We start from the raw sequence: 14,749 nt of genomic DNA, 5'->3' as shown, positions 1-14,749 counted from the left end.
TGAGCAGGAAGCTGTTACCAAGGGAAGTTGCCTATTCCACGATGGAGAAGGAGTGCCTGGCCATAGTGTGGGCCCTGCAGCGTCTGCAACCCTATCTATACGGGCGCCACTTCATCGTGGAGACGGACCACAATCCCCTCAGCTGGTTGCACACCGTCTCTGGGACGAATGGGCGATTGTTGCGATGGAGCCTTGCGCTCCAGCAATACAACTTCACCATTCGCCACAAAAGGGGCCGTGACCACGGTAACGCAGACGGGCTGTCCCGACAAGGAGAGGTCGCGGACGGGCGCACGGGGGAACACCGGAGTGTGCTGCCCCCTAGCGCCCTCAAAAGGGGGGAGGTGTGAGGTAAATCCGGAGATATGACGATAAATCATGATATTCAAGTATGTCAGGAAGCCCTCTCCTGGTGTCACCCCCCCTTTCCTTCACACAACTGGTTTAGCAACAAATTCCATGGCCATGTCCTGTGATATGGAAATTAGGTGGCTTTAGGACAATGGACACAGGATGACTCCCTGCCGTCACCCTGTAGTAGGAGCTGCTAGCTAGTTAGCAAGGCTATGGAAATAGCCAGACAGAACGACTCCAGTAAAAAATGGTTCATATCTCGCAAGCCATATTTCCGATAAATATGGCAACCATAAAAATGGTGTCTCTGCATGCGGACGATGCCGGCACACCCTTTTTATGGGAGCAGGACATTGGGAAATGCCCCAGGCATGATATCAGCCAATGGGGAACTGGCAGACAGGTCATGAGTCCCCTCGTTCTGTAGCTAAATTCATAACTGTCACAATGAGAGCATTGGCGTCCGCCTACGACGCTCCCAGGCAAAGTTATGGCCCATATTCCATGTTGGGATATTGTCCATAACTCAAGCCAGGGGTGGAGCAGTGCTCCCTGTGAGGTCACGAAGGTAGGAGGGGACCTGGATTTGGCCAGGTTGATAACCCTACTTCGGCCATTTTCCAGTGTTCTTCTGCTCGGGGGCCTGGTTGGGAAAGACCTGTGAGGGAGTTCCTGGAAACCTGGTCTACAGCGCCCCCCTGTGGCCAGACGCAACAAGGTAACTGCTGGAACTGTGTATGCCTGTTTGTAACCCATGCTTTGATTGTAACTGTACTCTGACATAACTGTATATTCTGTAGATTCCCTATTGTATATATTGTAGTTTCTAGTGTGCTTTAGGCTGATTAAATTATATAATTAATCTTGTGCTGTTCTGTTATCTCGATCTTGAATCCCACGTCTGTGTGTTCGGCTAATAGTTACCGTAAATCGGTTGGTGGCAGCGAATTGTGCCAAGGATTATTGTGGGGAGGCCAGTGAGATTCGGGGAGATTTTATATATTCCGCCCGCGGAGGTCGGGGGAATATATACCTTACTCTCACCGGGGACCCTTCAATAATCGGCATAAGTAGTATAGCGGCCTCCTTGCTTATGGTCGGGCAATTCCATAATTGGCCTGACTATAAGAGGGGCGCTAGAGAGCGCGTCACGTGCTCTGTCTGTCGGTCGGGAGGTATAAAGGAGGGGTGACCCCCACTTGTTACCCCCCGATTGTGACGTACTGGTAGCCAGCGCGGGGGATTTCTGAGTGACCCCCCCGGTGGTTTGTGACACTTACCTCTTGCACTGGTGCCGTTTCAGCTATGTCGGTGCCAGGTCTCCTGGTATTCAAGTGACATTGATATGGCAAGTGCTGCCAGCAATCAGCAGTTGCTGATCGGATGAAGCTCCCGAACATTCCTACACACCAGGATGTTCACTGTGACGAAATATAAAAGGCAGTCGCCGGTCAGCGCCTGCTGATTGGCTGCTCAGTAGCATGACATAATAATGTCACGCGAGGCCCTTGAATTATTATTATTATTATTTATTATTATAGCGCCATTTATTCCATGGCGCTTTACAAGTGAAAGGGTATACGTACAACAATCATTAACAGTACATAACAGACTGGTACAGGAGGAGAGAGGACCCTGCCCGCGAGGGCTCACAGTCTACAGGGAATGGGTGATGGATGAATATAAGATTTTCTTATTTTACTCCAGGGACTCGCCCATTTAAAGGTATTATGTAGGCTTGGGGTTAAAGTCTGCAGTCATTCTATGTGACTGCAGACTTGTGAATCTTCACAGTGCACACACTGTGTGCAGTCAGGAGTAGCAGGCGCATGAAACATAGTGTGTGATTTGCATACATCCAGCGACGTGCCCACTAGACGTGCGTGGCCTCGCTCAATTCATTTGTATTGAGCAAGGCTGGACACGTCTAGTCGGAATGTGGCCAGTAGTATGACGGCCCGCTCCCGCCGCCGACACCAGCTAATCCTGACCACGTAAACTGTACACGCTGTGAGGACTCACAAGTCTGCACTCACATGTGACTTCAGACTCAAGCCCCACGCCTGGACAAGCCCTTTAAAGGGAACCAATCACCAGGATTTTCATATATAAGCTAAAGCCAGTGCTATACTGGCACTATCAGGCTGATTCTATACATACCTTTAGTTGTCAGCTAGGATGTTTAGCTTTTGAAATCCAAGAAAGTAAAGTTTATAAAATCAGCAGCTTCTTGAGTGACAGCAGCTGAGGCTCAGATATTTGGGGATATGCATATATCTCCTCCCCCTGTTAGAATTAGCATAGGTATTATACCATTGACCTAGCAGGACCTGTGGTGAGGTCATACCCATGTGACCAGAAGGAGCGGGGCCTCACCGAATAGAAAAATGTTGCTTCCTAATATCAACTTTGTTGTCTGAGGTGCCGCCCCTTCTGTCACATGGGTCTGACGCCACCATAGGTCCTGCTAGATCGATTGTATAATACTTATTCTAACAGAGGAAGAGGATAACTATGCATACCCCCAGATATTATCTGATACTCAGCTGCTGTCACTCAAGAAGCTGCTGATTCTGTAAACTTTACTTTCTTGGGTTTCAAAACCTAAACATCCGAGGTTACTACACTACAGGTATGTATAGAATCAGCCTGATAGTGCCAATATAGCACTGGCTTTAGGTTATATACGAAAATCCTGGTGATTGTTTCCCTTTAAGAGTGGATTATCCAAGTATTTGACAACCCCTTTAATAACCTAATGGGGCATAATTAGAGTGTTGTATTGTATTTCACATCATGCTTACTTTGATTTTGCAGGAGTGGATTTGTACATGCAGAAAATGTCATGAAGCTCAGAAAATTACTACGATGTGCCACTTTTGTTACGGAGGAGAAAGGTTTGTTTGAAATTTTGGATAGTGCTATCTATTTTACAAATGACGGGAATGATGGCTTCATTCACCTCGTCTCTTCCAGACCCTGAAGAATTCCTCAGTGCCTTATTACATGAAGTTCTAGCAGTGGAGCCTCTTCTTAAAATCAGGTTTGTTTCATGAATCTGGGACTACTGTATGTAGGAGGCAGATATCAATGCTTTGTCTTTACAGCTGAATGGCATCACCATTTTCCTTTTTTTTTTTTCAATATTCCAGGTGTAACAACAAGACCCAGGAAAGCAATAGCTATCAAATAATTGTGGAACGAGATGGAGCACTAAAGGTTCCTAGTGTCCAGACACTTATGGACAGATCATTCCGATTCTATGAGGACCTAACATTTGATCAGGTGATCACCGATTATCTCCCAAAAATGTGTCCATCCACATCGAAATATGCTTTAGTTTTCTGCCTACCGTGTCATTTGTGTTTCTTCTTCTGTGGGCAGTTCATCTTCATAATCAGTCTTCCAGCACCATAGGTGCTGTATCACCCTTTCCACACTTAGCATGTATTACACCTATCATTGTCCAATGGTTACCAGCTCCAAATGGAAAGCATGCCTGTATGAAAATATTGTGTCTCTGTCTGACTCTGTCTCTGTGATGCTAGTGACAGATTGCACGCGATAACTTGCCGTGGGTAGAAAATTAGACAGAGGGGGCACATTCTACATTTAATAAGTGATTTCTTTGGGCTGTAATAAAGTGCTTGGCGATTTTGTTTGTAATTGCATTGAAAATCAGATGTGGCTGTTTACTGAAATGACAGTGTCCATTTAAGCTTACACATGCTGTATTGCTTCCAGGTTCCACGTTGTCTTATCCTTCAAATGCCGAGATTTGGCAAGAAGTTTAAAATGTTTCCATATATATTTCCTTCCCTAGAACTGGACATCACTCATATGCTGCACAAAAGTGAGTATCGTATTATGTATCCGGCACTCTACCTCAAGCATTCTTGCTGTTGCTCTTGCAAGGGCAGAGCTAGGTCAACAATTAATAGTACATAAAATGAGCTAAATCAGATCTTTAATAGAGTTTGTGCAAATCGATTCTCAGGACCTGGTCCAACGGTAATCTTTGGGAGCTGAACAAGTGCCCCAAGAACTGCCTCCTACAGTGGGCAAAAAAAGTATTTAGTCAGCCACCAATTGTGCAAGTTCTCCCACTTAAAAAGATGAGAGAGGCCTGTAACTGACATTATAGGTAGACCACAACTATGAGAGACAAAATGAGAAAACAAATCCAGAAAATCATCTTCCCTGATTTGGCAAGATTTTTTTTCAAATTATGGTGGAAAATAAGTATTTGGTCAATAACAAAAGTTCATCTCAATATTTTGTTATATATCCTTTGTTGGCAATGACCGAGGTCAAAGTTTTCTGTAAGTCTTCATAAGGTGATGTTTTGGGCCTGTCGCTGAGCAACAGACTTTCAACTCCCTCCAAAGGTTTTCTATAGGGTTGAGATCTGGAGACTGACTAGGCCACTCCAGGACCTTCATATGCTTCTTACGAAGCCACTCCGTCATTGCCCTGGTGGTGTGCTTGGGATCATTATCATGCTGCAAGACCCAGCCACGTTTCATCTTTAATGCCCTTGCTGATGGAAGGAGGTTTGCATTCAAAATCTCACAATACATTGCCCCATTCATTCTTTCATGTACACAGATCAGTCGTCCTGGTCCCTTTAAACAGAAACAGCCACAAAGCATGATGTTGCCACCCCCATGCTTCACAGTGGGTATGGTGTTCTTTGGATGCAACTCAGCATTCCGTCTCCTTCAAACACAATGAGTTGTGTTTCTACCAAACAGTTCTACTTTGGTTTCATCAGATCATATGACATTCTCCCAATACTGTTCTGGATAATCCAAATGCTCTCTAGCAAACTTCAGATGGGCACTGCAGGATCTGAGCTACTGGCGGCGTAGTGTGTAACTGATGGCAGCCTTTGTTACTGTGGTCCCAGCTCTATGCAGGTCATTCAGTAGGTCCCCCCGTGTGGTTCTGGGATTTTTGCTCACCGTTCTTGTGATCATTTTGACCGCACAGGGTGAGATCTTGCGTGGAGCCCCAGATCGAGGAAGATTATCAGGGGTCTTATATATCTTCCATTTTCTTATTATTGCTCCCATAGTTGATTTCATCACACCAAGCAGCTTGCCCATTGCAGATTCAGTCTTCCCAGCCTGGTGCAGGGCTACAATTTTGTTTCTGGTGTCCTTCGACAGCTCTTTGGTCTTCACCATAGTGGAGTTTGGAGTGTGACTATAACCTTGTGGATAGGTGTTCAAATAGGTGCCATTACTACAGGTAATGAGTGGAGGACAGAGGAGCATCTAAAAGAAGAAGTTACATGTCTGTGAGAGCCAGAAATCTTGCATGTTTTTAGATGACTAAATACTTATTTTCCACCATAATTTGCAAAAAAAAAAAATCTTGTCAAATCAGACAAGATGATTTTCTGGATTTGTTTTCTCATTTTGTCTCTCATAGTTGTGGTCTACCTATGATGTCAATTACAGGCCTCTCTCATCTTATTAAGTGGGAGAACTTGCACAATTGGTCACTGAGTAAATACTTTTTTTTTCCCCACTGTACCTGCCCACATCTTACCTTGATTAGCCTGGCAAATTGTCATTATTGTGAAGACATGCCAGGCTGGCTCGTGAAAAGAAGGGCAGTGGAGTCAGGCAGGTAGGAGGTGTTTCTCAGGGCTCATCACTACCAGAGATTATTGACATGACAGATTGACCTGTGAGTCAAATTACACTAACTCTAGTCTTTATTAATCTCAGTTTATGGTCTTCTTGTCTGGAATGTAATGCTTATGTACCTGTCTGCAGGAAGCGCAGTGTGCTGTCTATGTCTGAGTCCTGCCGAGTATGAATGCACTCACTGCCTCGCTGATCCACTAACCACAGATGGGAATGTGCGCCAGTTCTGCCAACTTTGTGAGAAACAGGTCAGCATCTGTAGTAGAGATACTGTATGTATATATGGTTACAGTGGCGTAACTAGAGTTCAATGGGCCCGGTGCAAAGTTTGAACCTGGGCCCCCACCTTGGGGTATAGGATAATTACACTGACACTTGGCTCTTTTCCTCAGTACCCAGCTTTCCCATACTCTTAGATCCCAATGATATAATATCCAATATTATAATGCATTTCATAGTCCTCCATATATTATAATACACTCCCCATAATTCTCCATACATTATAATACACTACTCATAGTCCTACATACATTATAATATACTGCTTAAAGTTCTCCATATATTATAATACTATAATACACTCCCCATATTCCTCCATATATTATAATACACTGCTCATAGTTCTCCATACATTATAATACACTGCTCATAGTTCTCCATACATTATAATACACTGCTCATAGTTCTCCATACATTATAATACACTGCTCATAGTTCTCCATACATTATAATACACTGCTCATAGTTCTCCATATATTATAATACACTGCTCATAGTTCTCCCATACATTATAATACACTGCTCATAGTTCTCCATACATTATAATATACTGCTCATAGTCCTCCATACATTATAATACACTGCTCATAGTCCTCCATACATTATAATATACTGCTCATAGTCCTCCATACATTATAATATACTGCTCATAGTTCTTCATACATTAAAATATACTGCTCATAGTCCTCCATACATTATAATTTACTGTTCCAAGTCCTCCATACATTATAATATACTGCTCATAGTTTCCATACATTATAATATACTGCTCATAGTCCTCATTATATTATAATATACTGCTCATTGTCCTCCATACATTATAATACACTGCTCATAGTCCTCCATATATTATAATATACTGCTCATAGTCCTCCATACATTATAATATACTGCTCATAGTTCTTCATACATTATAATATACTGCTCATAGTTCAACATACATTATAATTCACTGCTCATAGTCCCCATGTATTATATTACACCCCCAGATAGTATTATGTATCCTCATGTAGTAGCATACAGCTCCCATATCATTTAATGGAACCACATAGCCCTCTGGCCACCATAATTAAATACATTCTCACTTCTCCTCGTTCCCCTGCTGCTCCGGTCTCCTCAGCGCGTCCTCCATTTTGCCACTCTGCTCATCTCAGCACAGCGCACATTGGTAACGTCATCGCACTCCGCTATGCTGAGCTGTCACAGGCAGAGTGCAGACAGGCACAGCAGGAGAATGAGGAGAGAGGAATCACTCTCCTCTGTCTCCCATCATTGTTTTCAATTGTATCGGCGTCTGTGATGCCGATACAATTTAAAGTGCGATCCTCGACAGGGGGCCTGCTGGAGAGGCCCGATGCCAGTGCTGGCATCGGGCCCCCTAAGTCACAGGCTTCATAGCGGTCGCGTGGCCTGCAGCCATTGCCAATGCACCACTGGCTGAGGTCCTCAGACTCCCTGAACCCCCAGGCCCGGTCGCAATGGCAACCCCTGCGATCGTGATTGTTCCGCCCCAGTATAGTTGTAAATGAGTAGGATAGTAAGTACAGCTTCCCAGTAGAGACTTTACAGTCTACCCCTGATTATGGCTCTGTTCACATCTGAGCTGTGGATTCAGTTGTAGATGGAAGCAACAATGCAGTACTGGATCAGTCGCACTATAGACAAAAGCAGAGAATGACAGACACCATTTAATTATAATCTGGTCTATTGGGTCCACTGAGGTCTCCGTAATTGTCATTAAAGGGCTTAGTGATATAGTTATAAGGGATCAGTGGGGGTGTTAGACCACCTGCAAACTAATATTGATGTTCTATCCTAAGGTTAGGTAATCAATATCATACATGCAAGTAGCTTTCATGCATGTAACTCTTCCTATACTCATGATCGCTGTAGATTAGTTTTTACATATCCAATATAAGATTTTGGATACTGTGCATTTATTATTAAATGTATGCAGTATGTTACAGAAATATATATCTAGAGCTCTGCCTCATAATTTTCTATAATTTCTACCCATAGGTTCATTCGAGCAATCAGATGAAGGATCACCGACCCACAAGACTTGAAACACAAATTTATGTTCCAAATCAAAAACAAAAACTTGAATTGTTGGCCGTTCTCTGCATCAAGACCAGTCACTTTGTCTCATTTGTTAAATATGGACCAGACAAAAACTCTTGGGTCTTCTTTGACAGCATGGCGGGGAGAATAGGTAAAAAAGGCACAAAGATATTTGGTCACATATCATATTTTTCATTCTAATGATCTGTCAATATTAGCAGTTCACTAACAATACTGTAGTATTGAGAAAAGGTGCACTCACATTGCATTAAGGGAACCTGTCACCACTTTTTTGGCCTATAAGCTGCAGCCACCACCACCGTGCTTTTATATACAGCATTCTAACATTCTAACATGCTGTATATAAGAGCCCAGGCCAGGGGTATAACATAAAAAACACTTTATAATACCTAACGGTCGTGAGGTGGGCCTTATGGACGTCTCCATTGTCCGGTGCCGGCACCGCCTCTTTTGGCCATCTTTGTGCTCCTTCTTCTCTAGCCGCAGTGCATGACGGGTCCGACGTCATACACACTCGCCGGCATTCAAGTCCTGAGCACTTCCTGATTCTGTCAGCAGGCCAGAATGGAAGTGAAGGATGTGCTCTTTGATGGCACATCATAGAAAGTTAGCAGGTTGTGTTGCACGCACATGGCTGAGGACACGTGTACAGTATTCAGTTGTGCACCTCAGCACTTCTGTTCACTTTTATAAGGCTGTCCATCGCAATGTATTCTAAATGGGATCTCTACTACTCTTACATGGAAGTGCCGATTGTAAATAAATTGTCACAGGAACAGTAAAACCCATACTCATCATTTTACATGTGTTTTAATATACCTCAAGGCTTTTAAAGGGATTCTGTCAGCAGGTTCTGCAATGTAATCTGAAGACAGCATACTGTAAGAGTTAAAACAGAAAATTCAGCCCTGCATCTGTTATCTCAGTCTATTTTTGTTTTCCTGCTTTGTTAGTTTTAGCCTCTTATCTTTATCACTAGAAGGTGGCCCGATTCTACGCATCGGGTATTCTAGAATTTACGTATTGTGTAGTTAATGCATGATTTTTGTTATATATATATATATATATATATATATATACATATTGTTGTGTGTAGTTACCAAGTGTTTGTGTAGGGCGCTGTACATGTTCTGGGTGTGGCGGGAGGTGAGATCGGTGTTGCTTGTGTGTTGCGATGTGTGTGTTGCGTTGTTTGTGGAGCGCTGTGTGTCTGTAGCGTTGTGTGTGTGTGTTGCACGGTTTGTGTGGGTGTGGAGTGCGTGTGTGTGTTTTGGGGGGAGGTATGTTTTGTGCAATGTGTGTGTTGTGCGGCATGTGCGTATATTTGTGTGTGCCGCGGTGTTTGTGTGTTGGGTGTTGTGTGTGTGCCTCGTTGTCTGTGTGTGTGGATGTTTGTGTAGGGCGGTGTTTGTGGTTCCCAGTGTGTGTGTGGTGTGTTGTACAGTGCGTGTGTGGCGGTGTGTGTGTGTGTGTGTTTTGAGGGGAATTGTGCACCTCCCATCGTGCTCCATACCCCATGCTGCGCACCCCACATCGTGCTCCATCCCCCATGCTGCGCACCCCCCATCGTGCTGCATCCCCCATGCTGCGCACCCCCCATCGTGCTCCATCCCCCATGCTGCGCACCCCCCATCGTGCTCCATCTCCCATGCTGCGCACCCCCCATCGTGCTCCATCCCCCATGCTGCGCACTCCCCATCGTGCTACATCCCCCATGCTGCGCACTCCCCATCGTGCTACATCCCCCATGCTGCGCACCCCCATGTGCTCCATCCCCCATGCTATAATAGTTTTCCTATTATACTCAGAGAGGAGTATAATAGCAGGACTATAATAAGAGGAGTAGTCCTGGGGGGAGAGGAGTATAATGCCGGCTCCCTGCACATGTGTACCAGGAGCCGGTGTACGCTGGTAACTATGATACACATCGGGTAACTAAGGGACCTTAGTTACCCGATGTGTATAATGGTTACCAGCGTTCACCGGCTTCGTCACGATCCCAGCAGCGCAAGGTTATGTCTGGCGCTGCTGGGATCGTGACGGAGCCGGTGTATACTGGTAACTATGATACACATCGGGTAACTAAGGGACCTTAGTTACCCGATGTTTATAATGGTTACCAGCGTACACCGGCTCCGTCACGATCCCAGCAGCGCAAGGTTATGTCTGGCGCTGCTGGGATCGTGACGGAGCCGGTGTATACTGGTAACTATGATACACATCAGGTAACTAAGGGACCTTAGTTACCCGAAGTGTATAATGGTTACCAGCGTACACCGGCTCCGTCACGATCCCAGCAGCGCAAGGTTATGTCTGGAGATGCGTGCGGAGGGCCGGGGCGAGCGGCCAATCCATGCAGGGGGCGGAGCCGAGGCGAGCGGCCAATCCGTGCGAGGGGGGGAGCCGAGGCGAGGCGAGCGGCCAATCCGCTGTTTGTCACCGTAAGGACACAATTTTGGAGCAAGACAGACAGGCAGACAGACAGACAGACAGAATAAGGCAATTATATATATAGATTAGTGGGTATCAGGCAGTTTGTGAGCTCTAGTTTAACTCTGCCCCCTTCTGTGATTAGCAGCTTCTATTTTTGGAAATGTACACTGAAGGTCTGGTGTTTGTCGTCGGCAGCTCTCCCAGCACTGCTACATGCAAAATCTCAAATCTTTCACTGTGTCATAACAGCTGCACACAGTAATCTAAGTGATACATCGTTGAACTCACCACCTCCTTACCTACATCATGCTGTTCTCACATGAAGTAGCAAAAAAACAGCTGAGAGATTCCCTTTATTTGGAGATTTTTTTAGGTCACAAAATAGTTTATTTTCTGATAAGTCTATTTTAAGGACAATTTGCCACTTGCCAAAATTATTGAGCATTTTTTTTTTAAGATATAATTTTACTGGTTATGTGCACTAGCTTCTGTGATGGGACATTGATCCAGGGAACTAGTCTGATTGCTGTATATGGAGTTGGGAAGGAATTTTTCCCCTAATATGGAGTTTACTGTCTGCCCCATGGGATTTTTGCCTTTTGGATAACATGTTAGGCCATTGGTTTAACTCGATAGACTTGCAGTAAGTCTACCTTCAACCTTAAAAAATTATGAAACTATAAATACCATGTAAAAATCCATGAACTACTCTGATTCTGCCACCTTTTTACATTTTGCCCTACGCTGCTCCATTGCAGATATAAACATGTTACTTTTGGAGCACATTATGTGAAATTTCTGCTTGTAGTTTAACTGGGCGTTTCTTCAGAGTCTTTTCTAGGGTCATGCACTTTGATCCCTCTCTGCTAGATGCAGTCATACACAGCTTGGCAGCTTATCTGGCAATCTCGGATGCTGCTGATCTGTGATTGGCATCATCTGGGAAAGAAGAAACTCCCAAATGGACTGTATAGCAGAGATTTCACATAGTTTGCTGCAGAAGAAACAAATGTGAATATCTCTGCCATGGAGTGATGCAGTGCAAAAAGGTAATGAGTGATAGAATCAGGGATTTTTCCAAGGTATTGCTAACATTTTTTTCAGGTCCTCTTTAAGTACCTCTGTCAGCTGGGAGAAATTTTGATGTATTCCTCATTGGATAACATAATGCTATTCTCGGGCAGGCAATACCTAGAAGAATAAATTATGATTCTATATTAAATGCTCTTTAATTAAAAACCTCTGTCTGTTTTTACATAGGTAATGAGATTGGCACAAATGTCCCTGTGGTTCGAACCTGCCCACAAGTGGGAGACTATCTAGCCATGTCTGAGGAGGAATTTAGTGCTGTGGACTTCACAAAGATGGATGCACTACCTAAAAGATTCTTTTCTGACATCTACATGTGCATCTACCAGCGCCCAAATCACTGCATGCAAAGTGGATGACGAACAGATCCTAGTGAACGAGGATGCACCTTAGACAATCTTGCTCCATCCATTCTTCCTGAAGGCTAAATCAATGTAGATGGTAGACCTGAAAGCATTTCCAACAAAGGAAATAGAACATGGAAAGAGAAGTAACCAGATATCCAAATCTTTGAACCTCTTCATGGCTTCCTTTTGATTTTTCATTTTGAGAGGGCATTTCTACAGAATTTTTACAATATGAGCAAGCAGAAAATGCTGTGAAGATCTGAAATATCTTTGTTTTTCTTCAAAAACAAGTTAATTTTTCTTTGTATATATTTATGAATAATAGAAAACACTGTAGAAAACTTACTTTAAATTGTATGTGTGTGGTGGTCAGGTATATGAATTATGTGGATGCATACAATGGATCCTGTGCAATAAAATTACTTGTATTGCCCAAGTATGTTACAAAATATAGTTATGGGTAATGATTTTGGAGCCGCCTATTAGCTAAAAAACAAAAGTGAATTCTGTAAACTAAATACTGCCCGCCATACTTCATAGCATATCAACCTCTGATGTAAGAGGAGGGAGTTACTATCTAACCGTTCACATGTAAGGAAACATATCCAAGGACCATGGTACGCTACAGATGTTTTCCCATAGAGCAATTCTAGAAAGAATTTGCAGGACTGTTTCTTTAGATAGTCTGCTCCTGTTGATACCACAAACATATGAGATGGGAATACCTCTTTATCCAAAAACAAACTATATCTCCATTTCTGATCTTCCACCCATCATCTGGTATGGAAACTTGCCAAAGCCCCCCAACACCTTAAGATAGCTGTTGGCCGAACAAGGATTTAGATGATCGTTCAGCCAACATCTATCTGCCCCATACAGCTGGCTGAGCGACCCTAAGATCTCTATGAGACTCCACTGGCGGCGACTTATCTTTTATAGACCGGAAGGATTGGTAGTCAGAAATCAGAAATGCCAGATCTTCCTGTTCCCCAACACCATTCAGGGAAGGTAGGCTATACCTGTTGATATCGGTGGATTGGCTGACTTTAATCTAATGCGTATGAGGACCTATAGTTGTTCAAATAATAGGATTCATACATGAATGAAACTCTTTGGGAGTCATACAGTTGACATGGGAATAACAAGCCTTACCATGCTGTAGCATCGCTCCATAATCCATGTTGGGTCGAGTAGAGGATTTCAACTAGAGGTCCAATTAAAGGCTCCAATTCAATAAAGCTTTTTCGTAAAAAAAACTGGCATAAAAAGCTCTAAAAGTCACAAAATTTTTGTTTCTAAGACCATTTTCGACCAGCCGTAAAAAAGCAGGTGAAGCTGGGGCATGGCAACTCCTGTTTGTCAAATTCATGACAAGCAGTGGTGTTCCTTACGTGAAAAATCTTATGCAGTGACTCGCAGTCCATCCTGCCCCCAGAAAAATGTCTTAATTAATAGGGGCCATCTTGCTCTCTTAGCTGAACCATTTACTTCAGATTCCCTGTGGAGGGGCACTCCACAAAGTACTTACACCCTGTTGGCAATTTATTCATAAAATTCTGGTAAACACAACAGAGGGTGGTAATAGTAGAGTATACAGTACAGACCAAAAGTTTGGACACACCTCCTCATTCCAAGAGTTTTTTTATTTTCATGACTCTAAAAATTGTAGATTCACATTGAAGGCATCAAAACTATGAATTAAAACATGTGGAATGAACTACTTAAAAAAATGTGAAACAACTGAAAATATGTCTTATATTCTAGGTTCTTCAAAGTAGCCCCCTTTTGCTTTGATTACTACTTTGCACACTCTTGGCATTCTCTTGAAGAGCTTCAAGAGGTAGTCACCGGAAATTGTCTTCCAACAGTCTTGAAGGAGTTCCCAGAGATGCTTAGCACTTGTTGGCCCTTTTGCCTTCACTCTGCGGTCCAGCTCACTCCAAACTATCTCGATTGGGTTCAGGTCTGGTGACTGTGGAGACCAGGTCATCTGGCGTAGCACCCCACCACTCTCCTTCTTAGTCAAATAGCCCTTACACAGCCTGGAGGTGTGTTTGGAGTCAATGTCCTGTTGAAAAATAAATGATGGTCCAACTAAACGCAAACCGGATTGAATAGCATGCCACTGCAAGATGCTGTGGTAGGAATGTTGATTCCATATGCCTTCAATTTTGAATAAAACCCCAACAGTGTCAGCAGCAAAACACCCCCACACCATCACACTTCCTCCTCCATGCTTCACAATGGGAACCAGGCATGTAGAGTCCATCCCCGTTCACCTTTTCTACAAAGACACGGTGGTTGGATCCAAATATCCAAAGATCTCAAATTTAGACCAAAGCACAGATTTCCACTTGTCTAATGTCCATTTGTTGTGTTGTTTAGCCCAAACAAGTCTCTTCCGCTTATTGCCTGTCCTTAGCAGTGGTTTCCTAGCAGCTATTTTACCATGAAGGCCTGCTGCACAAAGTCTCTTAATAGTTGTTCTAGAGATGAGGTGTGGCCAAA

The 14,749-nt window shown here is 43.6% G+C and overlaps 1 protein-coding gene across 1 annotated transcript in view; it reads left to right on the top strand.

The window, feature by feature from the left end:
• LOC142310091 (ubiquitin carboxyl-terminal hydrolase CYLD-like) overlaps nt 1-12,665 on the top strand; it is a 35,760-nt gene extending 23,095 nt beyond the window's left edge. The window contains exons 6-12 of the mRNA XM_075347560.1: nt 3,172-3,251; nt 3,331-3,397; nt 3,507-3,639; nt 4,099-4,207; nt 6,141-6,259; nt 8,310-8,502; nt 12,066-12,665. Coding sequence (XP_075203675.1) covers nt 3,172-3,251; nt 3,331-3,397; nt 3,507-3,639; nt 4,099-4,207; nt 6,141-6,259; nt 8,310-8,502; nt 12,066-12,253 — 889 coding nt within the window. The 3' untranslated portion in view covers nt 12,254-12,665. The remainder of the gene's footprint in view (nt 1-3,171; nt 3,252-3,330; nt 3,398-3,506; nt 3,640-4,098; nt 4,208-6,140; nt 6,260-8,309; nt 8,503-12,065) is intronic.
• The last annotated feature ends 2,084 nt before the right edge of the window (nt 12,666-14,749 follow it).

This window comes from Anomaloglossus baeobatrachus, chromosome 5 (genome assembly GCF_048569485.1).
Source record: "Anomaloglossus baeobatrachus isolate aAnoBae1 chromosome 5, aAnoBae1.hap1, whole genome shotgun sequence".
Classification (NCBI taxonomy): Eukaryota; Metazoa; Chordata; class Amphibia; order Anura; family Aromobatidae; genus Anomaloglossus; species Anomaloglossus baeobatrachus.
Note: the sequence above shows the minus strand (reverse complement) of the source record. Positions and strands in the feature narration are given on the sequence as shown.